This window comes from Somniosus microcephalus, chromosome 6 (genome assembly GCF_052327205.1).
Source record: "Somniosus microcephalus isolate GS21.2 chromosome 6, FLI_Smic_1.0, whole genome shotgun sequence".
In the NCBI taxonomy this organism is placed as follows: domain Eukaryota; kingdom Metazoa; phylum Chordata; class Chondrichthyes; order Squaliformes; family Somniosidae; genus Somniosus; species Somniosus microcephalus.
In genome coordinates, this window is record NC_140992.1 from 35,205,045 (window position 1) to 35,227,657 (window position 22,613).

At 44.9% G+C, this 22,613-nt stretch overlaps 1 protein-coding gene across 1 annotated transcript in view; it reads left to right on the top strand.

Annotated features, from left to right (window-relative positions):
- Nucleotides 1–2,154: 2,154 nt before the first annotated feature.
- LOC147115597 (apolipoprotein D-like) overlaps nt 2,155–22,613 on the top strand; it is a 41,394-nt gene continuing 20,935 nt past the window's right edge. The window contains exons 1-3 of the mRNA XM_085989978.1: nt 2,155–2,277; nt 4,078–4,214; nt 17,588–17,709. Coding sequence (XP_085846104.1) covers nt 4,098–4,214; nt 17,588–17,709 — 239 coding nt within the window. The 5' untranslated portion in view covers nt 2,155–2,277; nt 4,078–4,097. The remainder of the gene's footprint in view (nt 2,278–4,077; nt 4,215–17,587; nt 17,710–22,613) is intronic.

The following is a 22,613-nucleotide window of genomic DNA, read 5'->3' on the forward strand; positions in this document are numbered from 1 at the left end:
CCTCATTACAGCCTTGGTCCAAACATGGACAAAGGAGCTGTATTCCAGAGGTGAGGTGAGAGTGACTGCCCTTGACATCAAGGCAGCATTTGACTGAGTGTGGCATCAAGGAACCCTAGTAAAACTGAAGTCAATGTGAATCAGGGGGAAAAGGCTCCACTGGCTGGAGTCATACCTAGCACAAAGGAAGATGACACAGCCCCAGGACATCGCTGCAGGAGTTCCTCGGGGCAGTGTCCTAGGCCCAACCATCTTCAGCTGCTTCATCAATGACCTTCCCTCCAACATAAGGTCAGAAATGGGGATGTTCACTGATGACTGCACAGTGTTCAGCGCCATTCACAACTCCTCAGATAATGAAGCAGTCCATGCCCACATGCAACAAGACCTGGATGACGTTCAGGCTTGGGCTGATAAGTGGCAGGTAACATTCGCCCCACAGCAGAGCCAGGAATGACTATCTCCAACAAGCGAGAGTCTAACCACCGCCCCTTGACATTCAATGGGATTGCCATCGCCGAATCCCCCACTATCAACATCCTGGGGGTCACCATCGACTAGAAACTTAACTGGACCAGCCACATAAATACTCTGGCAACAAGAGCAGGTCAGAGGCTGGGTATTCTGCGGCGAGTGTCTCACCTCCTGACTCCCCAAAGTCTTTCCACCATCTACAAGGCACAAGTAAGGAGTGTGATGGAATACTCTCCACTTGCCTGGATGAGTGCAGCTCCAACAACACTCAAGAAGCTCGACACCATCCAGGACAAAGCAGCTCGTTTGATTGGCACCCCATCCACCACCTTAAACATTCACTCCCTCCACCACCGACGTACCCTGGCTGCAGTGTGTACCAGCTACAAAATGCACTGCAGCAACTTGCCAAGGCTTCTTCGACAGCACCTCCCAAACCCGCAACCTCTTCCACCTAGAAGGACAAGGGCAGCAGGCACATGGGAACACCACCACCTCCAAGTTTCCCTCCAATTCATACACCATCCTGACTTAGAAGTATATCGCCGATCCTTCCTCACCGCTGGTTCAAAATCCTGGAACTCCCTCCCTAACAGCACTGTGGGAGTACCTTCACCACACGGACTGCAGTGGTTCGAGAAGGCGGCTCACCACCATCTTCTCAAGGGCAACTAGGAATGGGCAATAAATGCTGGCCTTGTCAGCGATGCCCAGATCCCATAAGCGAATTAAAAAAAATGTCAAATCAAGGTCTATGGATCTGCAATTTGCTAATCAGCACATTGAGAGTACCGTGAATGTCCGATTGGCAAAATCAGCTCTTATGAGTTTACAACTGAACTGAAGGATTTTTTAATGTTAAAAACTGAACTTGGGAAGGTATCTACTACCTAGCTTATTGTCTAAATGATTATCTTGTTCTATGAAATGACACAGGCATGGACAGGATTATCTTTTGGCTTCCAAATGTGTGGGTTATCAAAATAATGCTTTACAAAACCAGTAGAATCAGGTTGTGGGTTCAAAGCCCAATTCCAGACATGAGAGCATAATTTAGGCTGACACCTCAATGTCATACTGAGGGGGTGCCGCATTGTCAAGGGTGCTGTCCTTGAAATGTCAAACTAATACCCCATCTGCTGGTTCAGGTGGGTACTAAAGATCTTATGGCACGATTCAAAAGAGAGCAGGGTATTCTGACGAAGGGTCATCGACCTGAAACGTTAACTCTGTTTCTCTCTCCACAGATGCTGCCTGACCTGCTGAGTATTTCCTGCAATTTCTGTAATTAATTGTATATGAAGTGCTTTGAAACGTTTCTGAGAAAGGTGACAAGGCGCTGTAAAAATGTGATTCTTTCTTCACCACAGCAAGGGGCTGTTCCTCCTGGCTGGGGTAACAGGTCCAACAGAGGACCTCGCACCAAGCTATTTTATACTGCAATACAACTGCATTTTAACAATATTTTGATGTGATTCGTCAAACAAATGATACACGGATGAGCGGGATGTGGAGTTAAGAAACATTTTATAAGCGGTTTGGTGAGAGCGAGCGCTTTTCATCATTACCTGATGCACACACTTGTACAGACATGTACATTACTGGGACCTCCCCTGGGGCCGCGGGGTGGGATTGCTCTTACCTGGCTCTGTGAGGTAACTCTGATCTCGTGGTTCTTTGGGTAGCGCTGATTCGGATATAAGGACTGGTTGTGGGGCTGCGCACCAGACACCGGGACACCACCGCTGGGATTCGGGGTCAGCTCCAGATCACATCGCCGTTCAGTCTCCGCTTTGCTCCAGGGTGAGCTATTGGGGGTTATTGTAATACGGGGGAGGGGGTTATTTCAACAGAAAAGGGTTATTGTAATAAGAGGGGTGGGGGTGTAACAAGGGGGGCCACGGGGCATAGCTCCCCACCCCCCACTACTGAAATGTGATCATCTTGTCCAATATTCTGCCCATTTTGAGTGAGGTCAGCGCCTGGTTGTGTTACGGAGGGAACCGGCCGTCGGAGCGTTTGCTTGTTGGGGATTTGAGGGGAAACCCACTGGGGTAGACTGGACCCCCATGGAAATGAATAGAGCCGGTTCATTGATACAGAGATTGGCAATCGATTGAAGTTCTGACCAAACGTGAACTCTGTCTCTCTCTCCATGTGCTGCCTGACCTGCTGAGTAATCCCAGCATTTTCTGTTTCTATTATTGAAGGAGTAGATTTGGTTTATTAGACCGTACGATTTGAATAAACAGAATTGGGTTCATTTGCAGACAGATTGAGGTGAGTGGAGTTTAGGGAAAGTGTTCAGGACCCGTGTTAACGTGTTCGGTTTTCACAAATACAATCTGGAGCCCCGCTAAATTCACAGGTTGAGGGTGAGCTGGACACTCGAGTCCTTCTAACTGAAAGGGAGGAGGATGGTAAAGGTAGAGTCTTGTGTTCACAGGGAGCGCTGAGATGTGATGAGCGACAGGATATATTCCGGTTACTGCTGCAGCTCTTTAAACATAGTTTCGAGATTACCGAGTATGAAAGGCATTAACAATCCTGGACTGAGAGGTGGGGTGTAACGGAACCTCCCAGGACCGGCCTGGTCAACGCATGAAACCAACCTTGAATTGTTGCTGCTCCCATCAGCAGTGACCCTCTCCAGTCTCAGCTCTCCACTTCTGCACATTGAATTTAAGGGTCATCTTATGCCACTGCTTCGGGCAGGCTAACCTTTTCGTAATGTAAATCCGGAGAGCCCCGCACCTGTTTTGAAAGCCAAGGAGCGAGTCTCTCCGAGTGGAAATACACTTAAACTCACCAAATCTGTTATAGTCCACTTCTCGGGACCCAGTTACAGAGTGGCCTGGTCAGAAGCTTAGATTTTCTAAAAAAAAACTGTAAATATTGGGAATTCAAATAAAAACCGAACCTGCTGGAAATACACACCAGTCCTGTCAGCATATTTTCGTTAGAGACCCTTCGAGAGAGCTACAGCGAAAGCGTGTCAACCCTCTGATCCGGGAACAGGCAATCCTGAAAAAGGGAGGCAACAGAAAACAATTCAATGAATTACAATCAAATGTGCCTTTAAAAAAAGTTCTAAAGAATGATACAAATTGCTTTGTTTAACTAGTCTGTACACTTCTAATGGTGGAGCTGGCTGGCTGGGGACAGCTATATTCCGGATATATTTGCGGCGTTTCAAAGGCAGGGTCACTGAATGTGTTTCTTTTTTCCATTTCGCCTCCTCAGCGCTTCCCACTGCCGTCAGTGCAGCAGCACGGAAATGTTTCAACACTCTTTATTTCAGTAATTCTGTAGAAATGGCCAGTATCGATTGGGAGGGCAGTATTTTTTTTAAGTGACAGAAATAGGGGAGTGCAGTATTTTGCACAAGAATAATCACGGATTACACCTCACCGTGAAATGTTAATTTAAAGTGGTTCCTGATCGTGAAGCAAAGGTTCCTAATGGTGAGATGTTCTCTCTATACGGGGTCCTGATTGAGAGTTCCCAGACAAAGGTATGCGTCCACACAGGGAACTCCCTCTCTTACACTCTGAAATTGAATAATCACAAAGTGGAAGTGGTTAAGAAATCTCTGTGTTTCAGATTCCTCTCGAGGCGGCACCATGCAGGGGACATTGTTGACGCTGTTGGTCGCCTCCATTTGCTTCACCAGAACAGTCCAATTCGAGTGGGGTCGCTGTGGCACAAAACCTGTGCAACAAAATTTCAGTATGTCTCAGGTTAGTAGCGCTAATGTTCATTCTATAGCTGCGTGGCACCCCTTCAATTTACTTTGTGTAAAGAAGTATTCCTGGCAGCCTCCAAAAGGTCAATAAATAGCGTCTTCCAAAAGGGATTGGATGGTTCGCACACCGTCCATTCACCTCCGGGACCTGGATTTGAACCCAGGCCGGCTATAGAGGTCCGAAGTGAAATTAGTTTGGGTTCTTGCAGCCCGGCTCACCTGGTGGGTGTCCAATTCGGCACAAATAGGGCTACAACACTTTAGTGCTGGTTCTCCAACACCCAACCCTTTGAGCGTGGCTCCCTCCTGGGAGCGTGAAATCACTGAATTAACCCATATATTGCGAGATTTGAATGACAGTCTAAATAGACGTGACTTAGCAGATCAACTGGTGTATCAAAATCAATTGTCTATTCATCTGGTTCAATTATTTTATTTCATGAAAAGTCTATGTAACATCTCGCACGTGTTTTGTATGTTGTTATCCTGTTTACTCTCTCTGCCCATCAATGTAACCTTTCCAATAACCTTCTTAAATCCGTCCGATTTAGATGAACCATGTTTTGCCTCAAATACCTTTAAACTATTGCAATGTAACTTCCATTAAGTTGATCTGACCAAATATAGCAAACACTTTCATTTGTGTAAATAATTTTAACGGCTACAATTCTGCTGCACAAACATGTTCTTAAAAATTCTAACCGTCAAGGGAACTTTTTTCTATATAAAACTCTGTACCAGCAGTTTTAGTCGGAATATTGCTGATAACTGTATCTCAGGGGCTTTAATACAGGGTCAGCTGCAAGACTGGGGGGGGGGGGGGAGGATGTCCATTTTGTTTTGCATTGTGCATTGGTAAAAATTGGTACAATTTGGAATATAAACCAGTGGTTTGGAAAATAATATCAGCAGTAGTGTTCCGTTGGGTCCCAGGGAGCACTCATTGTTCAATATAGATAGAGGTTGTTTTTGGAAGGGGCACAGGATTGTCTGTTAATATACAACTGCCTCTGCATTGGTTGTGAGCTTGGGGTTGCAACCCATCAGATTAAGAAACATAAAATAAAATAGATACATTTCGGGTAATATCCTTTTTTTTAAAAACCAATTTAAGCATATTTCAGACTTTATCCCTCAACATTTGCCATCTCAAAATAATTCTTAGACCAACAGACTGTGATCAGGATATGGGAGACCAATAGGAAATTTTGGGAAAGGCTCAAATCAAAAATCAAAAATGTTGCTTCATTTGTCATTTGCTGCAGTGGAATATTTTTCAAATTGACCGCGTCGGCGGGAATCTCGAGCGGCAGAGCGGGGCTGTAAAAGGCCCCAGAGACCAGGTAAGGCCTCACAGCATCGGCGGGAATCTCGAGCGGCAGAGCGGGGCTATAAAAGTCCCAGAGACCAGGTAAGGCCTTACAGCGTCGGCGGGAATCTCGAGCGGCAGAGCGGGGCTGTAAAAGGCCCCAGAGACCAGGTAAGGCCTCACAGCGTCGGCGGGAATCTCGAGTGGCAGAGCGGGGCTATAAAAGGCCCCAGAGACCAGGTAAGGCCTCACAGCATCGGCGGGAATCTCGAGCGGCAGAGCGGGGCTATAAAAGGCCCCAGAGACCAGGTAAGGCCTCACAGCGTCGGCGGGAATCTCGAGCGGCAGAGCGGGGCTATAAAAGCCCCAGAGACCAGGTAAGGCCTCACAGCGTCGGCGGGAATCTCGAGTGGCAGAGCGGGGCTATAAAAGGCCCCAGAGACCAGGTAAGGCCTCACAGTGTCGGCGGGAATCTCGAGCAGCAGAGCGGGGCTATAAAAGCCCCAGAGACCAGGTAAGGCCTCACAGCGTCGGCGGGAATCTCGAGTGGCAGAGCGGGGCTATAAAAGGCCCCAGAGACCAGGTAAGGCCTCACAGTGTCGGCGGGAATCTCGAGCAGCAGAGCGGGGCTATAAAAGCCCCAGAGACCAGGTAAGGCCTCACAGCATCGGCGGGAATCTCGAGCAGCAGAGCGGGGCTATAAAAGTCCCAGAGACCAGGTAAGGCCTCACAGCGTCGGCGGGAATCTCGAGCGGCAGAGCGGGGCTATAAAAGGCCCCAGAGACCAGGTAAGGCCTCACAGTGTCGGCGGGATGCTCGAGCGGCAGAGCAGGGCTATAAAAGCCCCAGAGACCAGGTAAGGCCTCACAGCGTCGGCGGGAAACTCGAGCGGCAGAGCGGGGCTATAAAAGGCCCCAGAGACCAGGTAAGGCCTCACAGTGTCGGCGGGATGCTCGAGCGGCAGAGCGGGGCTATAAAAGTCCCAGAGACCAGGTAAGGCCTCACAGCGTCGGCGGGAATCCTGAGCGGCTGAGCAGGGCTATAAAAGGCCCCAGAGACCAGGTAAGGCCTCACAGCGTCGGCGGGAATCCTGAGCGGCAGAGCGGGGCTATAAAAGTCCCAGAGACCAGGTAAGGCCTCACAGCGTCGGCGGGAATCCTGAGCGGCAGAGCGGGGCTATAAAAGTCCCAGAGACCAGGTAAGGCCTCACAGCGTCGGCGGGAATCCTGAGCGGCAGAGCGGGGCTATAAAAGTCCCAGAGACCAGGTAAGGTTTACCAGTCTCCAGTCTGGGAACTCGGAGGGAAGGAGAGAGGTAAAAAGTAATCCAAGTGTGACGTCACCAGAAAGTGGGTAAGTGATTGGTTGGTGAGTATTTCTCCCTTTTGAAGCTTAAATCTCTTTGGTTTATAGTTTCTAAGGTGTGATATTCACCATCTAGAATCGGGGCAGAGGGTATTTAAGAATAATATTAATAAATTTAATTAATTACATAGAATGGGAGATCAGGTGATGTGTTGCTGCTGCAATATGTGGGAGCTGGTGGACGCCATTGATGCTCACGGTGATCACATTTGCAGTAAGTGTTGGCTGCTCGAGGAATTCTGGCTCCATGTTGAAGAGCTGGAGTCCGAGCTTCAAACACTGAGACACATCAGGGAGGGGGAGAGTTACCTGGACTCTGTATCAGGAGGTAGTCACACCAATTAGATTCATTAATTCAGATGTAGTCCGTGGCCAGGGTCAGGATGGTGTGACTAGAAGTGAGGCAGGTACGGGGATCCAGGAGGTAGTGTTGGAGGAGCCGCAGCCCTTGCACTTGTCCAACAGGTTCGAGGCTCTTACTCCCTGTGAGGATGGGAACAGGGACTGCGGGGAGGATGAGCAACCTGGCCACAGCACCGTGGAGCGGGGGGCCATTCAAGTGGGGGGAGTTAAAAGAAATGTCGTAGTGGTAGGGGATAGTATCATTAGGGGGATAGATAGAGTTCTTTGCAGCCGAGAGCGAGGGTCCCGAAGGCTGTGTTGCCTGCCTGGTGCCAGGGTTAAGGACATCTCCTCTGGACTGGAGAGAAACTTGGAGGGGGAGGATCCAGTTGTCGTGGTCCATGTTGGTACCAACGACATAGATAGGACAAGGAAGGAGGTTCTGCTGAGGGAGTTTGAGCAGCTAGGGGCCAAATTAAAAAGCAGAACCACAAGGATTATTACCTGAGCCACGAGCGAATTTGGCTAGGACAAATAAAATCAGAGAGTTAAATGCATGGCTCAAAGACTGGTGTGGGAGAAATGGATTTTGCTTCCTGGGACACTGGCACCAGTACTGGGGCAGGAGGGAGCTGTTCCGTTGGGACGGGCTTCACTTGGCCAGTGCTGGGACTAGAGTCCTGGCGGATCATATAACTAGGGCTGTAGAGAGGGCTTTAAACTAACTAGTGGGGGGGAGGTTCCTAGAGAGCAAATAATAAAAATGACAACAGAGAAGGTCATAGACTTAGGTAGCAGTGGGGAAATTGAAAACCAGAGCGTGTCAGGAAGGGGCAGAAGGTATGGAGTAAAAGGTAAAGTAATAAAAAGGGCAAAAGCAGGAACTAAGTGTCACAAAACATATTTGAAAGTTCTCTATCTGAATGCATGTAGCATTCGTAACAAAATAGACGAGTTAATGGCACAAATAACTACATATGGGTATGATCTTGTGGCCATTACAGAAACATGGCTGCAGGGTGACAATGCCTGGGAATTAAACATACCAGGTTATTTAACGATCAGGAAGGACAGGCAGGAAGGAAGGGGAGGTGGGGTGGCTATGTTAATAAAGGAAGGAATCACTGTAATACAGAGAAATGATATTGGGTCAAAAGATCAGGATAATGAAACAGTTTGGGTGGAGGTAAGGAATAATAAGGGGAAAGAAACACTAGTGGGCGTAGTCTATACGCCTCCGAACAGTGGCAACTCTGTTGGACGGAGTATCAATCAGGAAATAGTTGAGACTTGTAATAAGGGAACATCTATAATTATGGGGGATTTTAACTATCATATTAATTGGACAAATCAAATTGGGCAGGGCTGCCTTGAGGCTGAGTTCATTGAGTGTATTATGGATGGGTTTCTTGAGCAGTATGTAACTGAACCGACCAGGGGGCAAGCAACCTTAGATCTGGTCCTGTGTAACGAGACAGAATTAATTAAAAATGTCCTAGTAAAGGATCCCCTTGGAATCAGTGACCATAACATGGTTGAATTCCACATTCAATTAGAGGGTGAGAAGGTTGGATCTCAAACAACCGTGCTAAGCTTGAATAAAGGAGACTATGAAGGTATGAGAGCGGAATTGAGTAGAGTGGATTGGGAAAATAGATTAAAGGGTAAGACGATACATGATCAGTGGTGTACATTTAAGGAGTTATTTTACAACTTCCAAAAAATATATATTCCACTGAGAAGAAAAGGGTGTAAAAGAAAGACAGCCATCCGTGGCTAAGTAAAGAAATTAAGGATAGTATTCGACTAAAAACAAGGGCATATAAGGTAGCCAAATCTAGTGGGAGGATAGAGGATTGGGAAAACTTTAAAAGACAGCAAAAAATAACAAAAAGGTTGATTAAGAAAGGGAAGATAGATAATGAAAGTAAATTAGCAAAAAATATAAAAACAGATAGTAAGAGCTTTTATAGTTATATAAAAAGAAAAAGGGTGGCTAAAGTAAATGTTGGTCCCTTAGAGGATGAGACTGGGAAATTAATGGTGGGAAATATGGAGATGGCAAAAACACTGAATGAATATTTTGTATCAGTCTTTACAGTAGAAGACACTAAGAATATCCCAACACTGGACAAACAGGGGGCTAAAGGGGGGGAGGAGCTCAACACGATCAAAATCACTAAGGAAGTGGTACTCGGTAAAATAATGGGACTCAAGGCGGATAAATCACCTGGACCTGATGGCTTACATCCTAGGGCCTTGAGGGAAGTGGCGGTAGGGATTGTGGATGCATTGGTAATAATTTTCCAAAACTCCCTGGACTCGGCAAAGGTCCCGGCAGACTGGAAAACTGCTAATGTAACACCCTTATTTAAAAAGGGCAGTAGACAGAAGGCTGGAAACTATAGACCGGTTAGCCTAACATCTGTGGTAGGTAAATTTTTGGAGTCCATTATTAAGGAGACAGTAACAGGACATTTGGATAATCATAATTTAATAGGACAAAGTCAGCATGGTTTTATGAAGGGGAAGTCATGTTTGACAAATTTGCTGGAGCTCTTTGAGGAAGCAACATATAGGGTGGATAAAGGGGAACCAGTGGACGTAGTGTATTTAGACTTCCAAAAGGCATTTGACAAGGTGCCACACAGAAGATTATTGCTTAAGATAAAAAATCACAGGATTGGGGGTAATATTCTGGCATGGATAGAGGATTGGCTATCTAACAGAAGGCAGAGAGTTGGGATAAATGGTTCATTCTCAGACTGGCAATCAGTAAGTAGTGGTGTTCCGCAGGGGTCCGTGCTGGGTCCCCAACTCTTTACAATCTATATTAACGATTTGGAGGAGGGGACCAAGTGTAACATATCAAAGTTTGCAGATGATACTAAGATGGGAGGGAAAGTAGTGAGTGAGGAGGACATAAAAAACCTGCAAGGGGACATAGACAGGCTAAGTAAGTGGGCAGAGATTTGGCAGATGGAATATAATACTGGAAAGTGTGAGGTTATGCACTTTGGCAGGAAAAATCGTAGAGCAAGTTATTATCTTAATGGCAAGAAACTGGAAAGTACTGAAGTACAAAGGGATCTGGGGGTCCTGGTGCACGAAACTCAAAAGGTTAGTATGCAGGTGCAGCAAGTGATTAAGAAGGCCAATGGAATGTTGGCTTTCATTGCTAGGGGGATAGAATATAAAAATAGGGAGGTATTGCTTCAGTTGTACAAGGTATTGGTGAGACCGCACCTGGAATACTGCGTACAGTTTTGGTGTCCATACTTAAGAAAGGACATACTTGCTCTCGAGTCAGTACAAAGAAGGTTCACTCGGTTAATCCCGGGGATGAGGGGATGGACATATGAGGAGAGGTTGAGTAGATTGGGACTCTACTCATTGGAGTTCAGAAGAATGAGAGGCGATCTTATTGAAACATATAAGATTGTGAAGGGGTTGGATCGGGTGGATGCGGGGAGGATGTTCCCGGTGATGGGTGAAACTAGAACTAGGGGGCATAGTCTTAGAATAAGGGGCTGCTCTTTCAAAACTGAGATGAGGAGGAACTACTTCACTCAGAGGGTGGTAGGTCCATGGAATATGGTGCCCGAAAAAACTGTAGAAGCTACATCATTACATAAATTTAAAACAGAAATAGACAGTTTCCTAGAAGTAAAGGGAATTAAGGGTTATGGGGAGCGGGCAGGAATTTGGACATGAGTCTAGGTTCGGATCGGTCGTGGCCCTGTGGGTAGCGGAGCGGGCCCAGGGGCCGTGTAGCCTGATCCTGCTCCTATTTCGTGTGTCTAATTCTGTTAGATTCAGGAGATGGTTCTGTGATAGTGGATTGGCGGTTAGGATCAGATCAGCCATGATCTTATTGAATGGCGGAGCAGGCTCGAGGGGCCGATTGGCCTACTCCTGCTCCTATTTCTTATGTTCTTATGTTCTTATGACCCACAAAATGGGGATGCCTGATTTTAAATTGGGAGTGTTGGCATATTTAAGTTGGTGATTGACACGGACATCCATAGAGTATGTGATATTCACTGCTTCCAGTCTGGTGCCTTCTCTACTGGAGAGACCAAACATTGATTTGGTTACCATTTTGCCAAACATCTCTATTCTGTCTGAAAATATGGCCTGGACCTTCCTGTGACTTGGTGGCACTACAGCTCCCTTCCTATTCTCGCTTAGACATTTCTATCTTTAGCTTTCTGAATTACCTCAAACAAGTTCAATGTGAAATCAGGACCACCATGATTGGGAATTTCCTTGAAACTGCTCCCGCTACACTGGCGTAACTTCACTGGAAGTTGGGTACTCTTCAGCCCTCTAGACTGATAATCTTCAGACTACAATTGATTCCCTTAATTTTTATCTTTGCCATATTATCCCATTCAAATTCCACTGCATTTCCTTACATTGCAGCTGTTTCACTTACCTTTCATATTTTCAGTGCCTTTTCACAGGCCCAACTCATACATTTTTTGTCTATCAGTTTTTGCTTTTTGCTGGATTTTCAAAAGCTGTTGGCAGGCCATTAAAGCCATTAGTTGCCTGTTTATAAAAATAATTACTGTAGCAGTACTGTAGATCTTTACCTGTTGTTCTCCCTCCACTTCTTTATTTTGGTTAGTTCATATAAAGAGGTTCTCCTGTTATCCTCTACAATCCGACAAAGGATTACCACCCAAAATATAACCTGTCCATTCTCTTTCAGCTGCTGATGAGACAAGCCATGATTTTTCTGTTTAATTCACTCTCATAAATAATTGAAATCCCATAGAGACGAAAGGCGATAGGTCCATATGAGGTCCATTTTCTTCATGTTCCCTTCATTGAAAATAACACTCCTCTTTGTAGGCCCAAATCCCACACCATTTCCTAGTATAGAGGACAAGCAGGTGATTTGCTCCCATCTTTCTGCCTATAATGCTTTGTAACCATCTACTAGGAGGAGTTGCAGGGAGCACCAACAATCTCATGCACCTGTTTATCTTCTAATAGAGCAGAGCCCCTCCTGGTGTAGCTAAATTTGGCCATTTGGTGTGTGGGGAATCATGGTTACAAAACCATGCCACATACCACCAGTGGACTGTTTAGCTTTATATCGTTCTTGTGGTGGTATTTTGAGGTATTGGCCTGTATTTTGCAGTCAGCGGTGAAGTGACAGCACTTGCCACTGACCTCAAAGAAAGCTGTCCACAAAGTTGCAGCAGGCTCTGTGGCATCGATTTCCCTTTTGCCGACATGACTTTCTATCTGGCGCCATTTATAGGGGATCTGCGGCATCCAGCAACAGTGATGTCATCAAGCAGGCTGAGCAGCCAATCACATTGAAGCATTCTCGCAGACAGCAAACCAGAAGTAAAAAGCAGGTTTTATCATTCACATTCTAACAGTTTTACAGAAAGCAAAATAAAGAGTGGGATTTGCACATGGGACTATGATAGAAGTTGAAATATCATTAAGAAACTTTAAAAAATAAAATAAAATTAATTTTTATTGTTTTAAAAATCTATGGAAATTAGTTTTTCAGGGTCAGAAAGGTTGTTCATCAGTAAATATGATTTACTACACTGTTAAAAATTCAGTTACATCTCATTCAATAAGGCTTAACTTTTTCAAGGTTTTTGACAGTGAGAATAGTGCGTAAAACATTGAAGTTCACGTCAAATCATTAATTCTAATTGATTCCATCTGAGAAGACTGCAACAGCGCCCCCCTGTGCAGGAGCGGGGTATCACTGACAGCAAATTCCGGATTTCTGCAGTTAAATGTGGCTCAATGTGTAGCGCTCTCGCCTCTGAGTCAGAGTCTAAGCTGACAGTCCAGTGCAGTACTGAGGGAGTGCAGCACTGTTGGAGCCACTGTCTTTCTGATTAGATGTTAAATCGAGGCCTGTCTGCTCTTTCAGGTGGACGTAAAAGATCCCCTGACACTATTTTGAACAAGAGCAGGGGAGTTATCCCCGGTGTCCAGGCCAATATTTATATCTCGATCAACATCACAAAAAAACAGATTATTTGGTCATTATCACATTGCTGGGAGCTTGCTGAGTGCAAATTGGTTGCCGCGTTTCCCACATTACAACAGTGACTCCACTTCGAAAATACTTCATTGGCTGTAAAGCACTTTGGGATGTTCTGAGGTCATGAAAGGCGCTATATAAATGCAAGGTTCACCACTCTCTGGGTGAAGAAATTCCTCCTCATCTCAGTCCTAAATGGCTTACCCCTTATCCTTAGACTGTGACCCCTGGTTCTGGACTCCCCACCATCGGGAACATCCTTCCTGCATCTAGTCTGTCTAGTCCTGTTACAATTTTATAAGTTTCAATGAGATCCCCTCTCATTCTTCTAAACTTTAGTGAATATAAGCCTAATCGACCCAATCTCTCTTCATACGTCATTCCTGCCATCCCAGGTATCAGCCTGGTGAATCTTCGCTGCACTCCCTCCATGGCAAGAACATCCTTCCTCAGATAAGGTGACCAAAACTGCACACAATACTCAAGGTGTGGTCTCACCAAGGCCCTGTACAACTGCAGCAAGACATGCTTGCTCCTGTACTTGAATCCTCTCGCAAGGAAGGCCAACATACCATTTGCCTTCTTAACCGCCTGCTGCACCTGCATACTTACCTTCAGCGACTGGTGCACAAGGACACCCAGGTCTCGTTGTACTTCCTCTTCTTCCAATCTAATGCCGTTCATATAATAATCTGCCTTCCTGTTTTTGCCACCAAAGTGGATAATCTCGCATTTATCCACATTATACTGCATCTGCCCAATCACCCAATCTATCCAAATCATACTGGAGCTTCTCTGCATCCTTCTCACAGCACACACGCTCACCCAGTTTCGTGTCGTCTGCAAACTTGGCGACATTACATCTAGCTCCCTCGTCTAGATCATTAATATATATTGTGAATAGCTGGGGTCCCAGCACTGATCCCTGCGGTACCCCAATAGTCACTGCCTGCCACTCAGAAAAAGACCCGTTTATTCCAACTCTTTGCTTCCTGTCTGCCAACCAGTTCTCTATCCAAGTCAGTACCTTACCCCCAGTCCCATGTGCTTTAACTTTGCACGCCAATCTCTTATGCGGGACCTTATCGAAAACTTTCTGAAAGTCCAAATACACCACATCCACTGGTTCTCCCTTATCTATTCTACCAGTTACATCCTCAAAAAATTCCAGTAGATTAGTCAAGCACGATTTACCTTTTGTAAATCCATGTTGACTTTGTCCGATCCTGTCACTGTTTTCCAAGTGCTCTGCTATTACATCCTTTATAATGGACTCTAGCATTTTCCCCACTACTGATGTCAGGCTTACCAGTCTATAATTCCCTGTTTTCTCTCCACCACCTTTTTTAAATAGTGGGGTTACATTAGCTACCCTCCAATCCATGGGAACTGTTCCAGAGTCTATAGAATTTTGGAAGATGACCAGCAATGCATCTACTATTTCTAGGGCCACTTCCTTAAGTACCCTAGTATGTAGATTATCAGGCCCTGGGGATTTATCGGCCTTCAATGCCATCAATTTCCCTAACAACATTTCCCTACAAATACTGATTTCATTCAATTCTTCCCTCTCATTACACCCTATGTTCCACAACATCTCTGGGAGGTTATTTGTGTCCTCCTTTGTGAAGACAGAACCAAAGTATGTATTTAATTGGTCTGCCATTTCTTTGTTCCCCATTATAAATTCCCCTGATTCTGACTGCAAGAGACCTACGCTTGACTTCACCAATCTTTTTCTCTTCATATATCTATAGAAGCTTTTACAGTCAGTTTTTATGTTCCCTGCAAGCTTACTCTCATTCTATTTTCCCCCTCTTAATTAATCCCTTTTTTCCTCCTTTGCTGAATCCTAAACTGCTCCCAATCCTCAGGTTTGCTGCTTTTTCTGGCCAATTTATATGTCCTCTCCTTGGATCTTATGCTATCCCTAATTTCCCTTGTTAGCCACGGTTGAGTCACCTTTTTTGTTTTATTTTTATGCCAAACAGGGATAAACAAATTCTGTAGTTCATCCATGCGATCTTTAAATGTTTGCCATTGCCTATCCACCATCAACCCTTTAAGTAACGTTCCCCAATCCATCCTAGCCAACTCGTGCTTCATACCATCATAGTTTCTTTTATTTAAATTCAGGACCCTAGTCTCTGAGTCAACTACTTCACTCTCCATCTTAATGAAGAATTCTATCATATTATGATCGCTCTTCCCCGAGGGGCCTCGCACAACAACATTGCTAATTAATAATTTCTCATTACATAATACCCAGTCTAAGATGGCCTGATCTCTAGTTGCTTCTTTGACATATTGGTCCAGGAAACCATCCCGTATACACTCTAGGAATTCCTGCTCCACAGTATTGTTACTAATTTGGTTAGCCCAATCTATATGTAGATTAAAGTCACCCATGATAACTGCTGTGCCTTTATTGCACGGGTCTCTAATTTCCCATTTAATGCCATCCCCAATCTCAGCATTACTGTTTGAGGTTCTGTATACAACTCCCACTAACATTTTCTGCCCCTTGGTATTTCTCAGCTCTACCCATACAGATTCTACATCATCAGAGCTAATATCCTTCCTTACTATTGTGATAATCTCCTCTTTCACCAGTAATGCTACCCCACCTCCTTTTCCTTTTTGCCTGTCCTTCCTGAATATTGAATACCCCTGGATGTTGAATTCCCAGCCTTGGTCACCCTGGAGCCATGTCTCCGTAATTCCAATTACAGTACATCATATCTGTTTACATCTATTTGCGCAGCTAATTCGTCCACCTTATTACGAATGCTCCTCGCATTAAGATACAAAGCCTTCAGGCTTGTTTTTTTAACACTCTTAGTCCTTTTAGAATTATTATTTACTGTAGTCCTGTTTGATTTACACCCTTGATTTCTCTGCCTTCCACTTTTGCTTTTCTCCTTCCTGTCTTTTGTTTCTATCCTTGCTTCCCTTTCCTCTGTCTCCCTGCACAGGTTCCCAACCCCCTGCCATTTTAGTTTAAACCCTCCCCAACAGCACTAGCAAACACTCCCCCTAGGACATCAGTCCTGGTCCCGCCCAGGTGCAAACCGTCCAGTTTGTACTGGTCCCACTTCCCCCAGAACCGGTTCCAATGTCCCAGGAATTTGAATCCCTCCCCCTTGCACCATTCCTCTAGCCACATATTCATCTGAAATATCCTTCTATTTCTACTCTGGCTAGCATGTGGCACTGGTAGCAATCCTGAGATTACTGCCTTTGAGATCCTATTTTTTAATTTACCTCCTAACTCCTTATATTCAGCTTTTAGGACCTCATCCCATTTTTTACCTATATCATTGGTACCTATATGCACCACGACAACTGGTTGTTCACCCTCCTCCTCCATAATGCCATGCAGCCGCCCCAAGGCATCCTTGACCCTTGCACCAGGGAGGCAACATACCATCCTGGAGTCTCGTTTGTGGCCACAGAAATGCCTATCTATTCCCCTTACAATAGAATTCCCTATCACTATAGCTCTCCCACTCTTTTTCCTCCTGTCCTGTGCAGCAGAGCCACCCATGGTGCCAGGAAGTTGGCTGCTGCTGCCTTCCCCCGATAAGCCATCCCCCTCAACAATATCCAAAGTGGTATATCTGTTTGAGAGGAGGATGGCCACAGGGGACCCCTGCACTACCTGCCTGCACCTACTACTCTGCCTGGTGGTCACCCATTCCCTTGCTGCCTGTGCAGCCTTTACCTGCGGTGTGACCAACTCCCTAAACGTGCTATCCACGATGTCCTCAGCATTGCGAATGCTCCTGTATGTATCCATTCGCAGCTCCAGCACCACAATACAGTCTGTCAGTAGCTGCAGCTGGATACACTTCCCACACACAGGAAGTGTCCCTGATTTCCCACATAGCGCAGGAGGAGCATGCCATGGGGCCGAGCTGTCCTGCCATGACTTACCCTTTAATTTAATTAATTTAAATTAAATCAAATCATTAACTCTAATTATACTACAATTAAATGATATACTCAAGGGCCCTTGATTACTAGCACTCCCCGATATGCAACAGAGACCTTAGAAACTATAACCACAAAAATTAAGACCATCTATATTTTATAAACTATTAATCTTAACTGTCATGATATTAGAACAGAGGAGATTATGAGATGATTTGATAGAGGTGTTTAAATTATAAAAGATCAAACAGAGTAGATCATAATCTAATGATCATATTGAATGGCGGAGCAGGCTCGAAGGGCCGAATGGCCTACTCCTGCTCCTGTGTTTCTATGTTTCTATGATTTGTGCACAGACGCATTCAGCTAATATGTTTGTTTCTTTCTCGCAGTATTTGGGAACATGGTATGAAGTTGAACGATCTGGTAAAGCCTCTGAGTCAGGCAAATGCATTTTAGAAAAATACATCCGGAAAGCAGGAAATAAGGTGGAGCTTCTCACTCAGGTGATTAGGTAAGTACTCCAGAGGTATCTTTTAAATGTTACCTAAATATTTCTCTTGTGTGCAGCGACAAAGACCATTGCCATAAGTGAGCTCTTACTCAGGAATTGGAGTGACTTTACTTAGATCAAGTTATAACAAGGAAACAGGCTGTTTGGCCAAACCAGTCTCTGATGGTGTTTACCCTCCACTCAAGCAATATTCCTAATCCCATGTGCATATCCCTTCATTCCCCTTTCCTTCAACCACTTGTATAACCTATTCTTGAAAAGTGACATGGTCTGTGCTTCAATCACTAACTCTGGTACTGCATTTCACAGGCTCACAATCCTCTGTAAAAGTTTCTTCTGTTCTCTCTATTAAACCTCTTACATTTAATCTGTCACCTCATTCTAGACCCTTCAACTATTGGGAACAATCTGTTTTGATCTACTCTGTTTGATCCTTTATAATTTAAGCACCTCTATCAAACCATCTCATAATCTCCTCTGTTCTAATGAAGTCAGCTTGTCTATCTGCTAATATAGTGTTAACCAGGGGTTGAACAGAAAACCTTGTCGCAGTAACACGTCTTGACTCGTCAAAGGGTTATCAAGGTTACATTCCAGATAGGGTTAAATGTGGATTCTGTTTGCAATAAACACATCAAAGGGACCCCAAACACAATGGCCAGAGATCATTGCATCTGAGATTGTGGGGAGAATTCTCCTCTCTGATCCCGACCGATTGCAGCAGATAACAATGAAAATCTGGGCCACGAAGCCTACTGCTGCCTCATTGACTGGGATTTCTCTCATCCCATCTCCACTGGGACTGTCATAGGTCACTTCTTCCCTGTCTCCTACAATGTAAATAGTGGAGAGGGAGGGAGGCCTGGTCCCCAGTGGATTTCCCTCCCTTCCACCTTGCTTCCTGCTGCTTCCCCAGACTGAAAGCTGACCCCAGGAAACGGTGGTAAAGGACCCGGGTTCCTCCAATGGAGGGAAAGAGGTTTGTAATGGCCTCCTCTCCTTCTAATCAGGCCCAGCACTTACCGGCTGAAGGTCTCGGTCTCCACTGAGGCCTTTAGTGGGAGCCTTTGTTCCGATCTTCAGGACACTTCTGCCCCTTTACGCTCCTTCACCACCTCTTCTGATGATGTAGTGAAGTCCCGGCTGCAGCACTACTGAAGCTTCCTCATATGCGCCGGCAGGTCCTCGATGGTGGAAATCTCACTGGGATCCCATCGTTCATGTAGAACGAAGCCAGGAAAATGGGTCAGAGTTATACATAGAAATTCATCGAAGTTACAATATGGAAACAGGCCATTCGGCCCAACCTGGTCACCTCGGCGTTTACCCTCCATGCGAGCAAATAGTTCTAATCATGTTTACCCATCCTGTTCCTTCAACTCTTTTTTCTTTCTTTTCACCATTCCAATCTAATCTTGAATGTTGGCATCGTCTCTGTCACAACCACAAACCCTGGAAGTGGATTCCACAGCCTCACAACACAGTGTGAAGAAGTTTCTCTTGCCCTCGTTCCACATTTTTACACTTAATCGTGTATCTTGTAATCTTGCTCATTGCTCTTGAACCCTCAACAACTGGAAACCTTCTGTTTCTATCTACCCTGTCCCATCCTTTCATTATTTTAAAAACTTCTTACATATTGCCCTGTAAACTGCGTTATTCTGATGAAAAATGACCCAATTTATCAAGTCTTTCTTCATATTTGTATTACCTCCTACCAGGCAGCATCACATTTAATCTGTGTTGTACCCTATCTAGAGCTTCAAAATTCTTCGTATGGTATGGAGCCCAATACTGCAGTCATAAGGTTTTATATAGGCTTATCAGAACCTCTTGGCTTTTAGATTTTATACCTCTTGAGATAAAACCTAGCATTCTATTAACCTTATTTTACACCTTTATCAACCTGAAGTGCTGCTTTTAATGTTTAGTGAACCTGTACCTCCAAGTCCCTCTGCTCTTCCACAGCACCGAGCCTACTTCCATTCAGAGGATTATTACTGCTGTTATTATTTTACCAAAATGCATCACCTCATAGTTAGTGACATTGAGTTCCATCTGCCACTTTTTGGCCCATTCCTCCATCCTATCAATATCCCGTAGCAGCTTCATTTGGTCTTCTATAAAAATTAACTATTCCTCCTATTTTAGTATCGCCTGCAAATTTCAACACCACTCGCTCTAGGCCTATATCCAAATCATTGATATGCGCAGTGAACGGAAGTGGCCCAGGAACTGAACCCTGAAGGACACAAGTGCCCACTTCCAACTATTCTGAAAAATTGCCCTTAACTGCTATTCTTTGTTTTCTCCCTTGTAACCAATTTTAAAAAATCCAATTTGCTATCATCCTCTAATATGATAGCAAAATACTGCGGATGCTGGAAATCCAAAATAACAACAGAAAACGCTGGAAAAACTCAGCAGGCCAGGCAACATCCATGGAGAGAGAAACAGAATTAACGTTTCAGGTCGAAGACCCTTTGTCAGAACTGAGAAAAAAGCAGGAAATGAAACAGATTAAAAAGCAAGTTTGGGGGCTGGGAAATGGGGGAGGGGATGAAAGAACAAAAGGGAAGGTCTAGGAGAGGTGAAGAGACATTAAGAGATATTCAAGGCGAGATGAGATGGTAATAGGACAGGTTAAGAAACAAAGGATGGCTGTAGATGAAGTATGAAATGCGCTGGCAGAATGAAAGACAGACAGACAGAATGTCTTTCATTCTGCCAGTGCATTTCACACTTCATCTAGAGCCATCCTTCGTTTTTCACCTGTCCTATTACCAGCTCATCTCACCTTGAATATCTCTTAATGTCTCTTCACCTCTCCCAGACTTTCCTTTTTGTTCTTTCATCCCCTCCCCCATTTGCCAGCCCCCAAACTTGCTTTTTAATCTGTTTCATTTCCTGCTTTTTTCTCAGTTCTGACGAAGGGCCTTCGACCTGAAACATTAACTCTGTTTCTCTCTCCACGGATGAAGCCTGGCCTACTGAGTTTTTCCAGCGTTTTCTGTTGCTATCATCCTACTAATTTCATACCCCTTAATCTTCTCGAGTAATCTCTCATGTGGTACCTTGTCAAAGGCTTTCCTAAAATCTATGTTCACCATATCTACTGCATTTCCCCTGTCTACCATGTCTGTTACATCCTCAAAGAATTCAGAGCTTTCTCATGCATGACTGTCCCTTTTGAAATCCATGCTGGCTACTTCTAACTATTGTTTCTTTATCTAGATACTGTATGTGGTACTTCATCCTTAATCTAAAATTTTCCCGACCACAGATGTTAAGCTAACTGGCCTGTTATTAGCTGGATTAGCCCTGCCGCCCTTTTTAAAAAAGGATACAACATTGGCCACTCTCCAGTCCTTCAGCACTCATCCACACTCAATAGAGCTCTGAAATATCATTTTTAGGGCCTTCCTTAAGTCATCCAGGATCCATTGGATGTATCCCATCAGGCTCTGATGCTTTGTCATCCCTTATCTAAAATTTTCCTTTTCTCCATCATAATATTGCTAATCTTGCTCTCAACATCTCCAGGATTCACCTCCTCTGCAATATCTCTTTTTTAATAAAGTTTTATTCAATATCTCTGTCAATTTTTGATCATCTTCTGCAAATTGACAATCCTCACTTTTAACAATTTTTTTAATCAATATATTTGTAAAATATCTTACTGTTCCTCTTGATAGTTTAATTTTTTTCCTCATACTTTCCTCATTCCTCTGAGTCAGAAGATTGTGGGTTCAGGTCCCATTCCAGGGATTTGAGCACGTTAGGGAACGGTAGCATAGTGATAATGTCACTGGGCTAATAATCCAGAGGCCTGGAGTAATGATCCAGAGACATGAGTTGAAATCCCACCACGGCAGCTGGGGAATTTAAATTCAATTAAATAAATCTGGAAAAAATCTGGAATAAAAAGCTAGTTTCAGTAATGGTAACCATGAAACTATCGGATTGTCGTAAAAACCCATCTGGTTCACTAATGTCCTTTAGGGAAGGAACTCTGCTGTCCTTACCTGGTCTGGCCGATATGTGACTCAGACCCACAGCAATGTTGTTGACTCTTAACTGCCCTCTGAAATGGCCTAGCAAGCCACTCAGTTGTAACAAACCGCTATGAAACAAAAAAAATAAGAATGAAACCGGACGGACCACCCGGCATTGACCTTGGCACACCCAGCCCAGTCAACCCTGCAAAGTCCCCCCAAAATTGTCCCACAGACTAGTCAAGCAACAGCCTGACATAGTCATCCTCACAGAATCATACCTTTCAGCCAATGTCCCAAACTCCTCCATCACCATCCCTGGGTAGGTCCTGTCCCACCAGCAGGACAGACCCACCAGGGGTGGCGGCACAGTGGTATACAGTCGGGAAGGAGTAGCCCTGGGTGTCCTCAACATTGACTCTGAACCCAATGAAGTCTCATGGCTTCAGGTCAAGCATGGGCAAGGAAACCTCCTGCTGATTACCAGCTACCACCCTCCCTCAGCTGATGAATCAGTACTCCTCCATGTTGAACACCACTTGGAAGAAGCACTGAGAGTAGCGAGGACACAGAATGTACTCTGGGTGGGGGATTTCAATATACATTTCAGTGGCTCGGTAGCACCACTACTGACCGAGTTCTGAAGGACATAGCTGCCAGTCTGGGCCTGCGACCGGTGAGAACCAACACAATGGGAAAAAGCTACTTGACCTGATCCTCACCAATCTACCTGTTGCAGATGCATCTGTCCATGACAGTATTGGTAGCAGTGACCACCGCACAATCATTGTGGAGAAGAAGTCTCATCTTCACACTGAGGACACCCTCCATCGTGTTGTGTGGCACTACCACTGTGCTAAATGGGATAGATTCAGAACAGATCCAACATCCATGAGGCGCTGTGGGCAA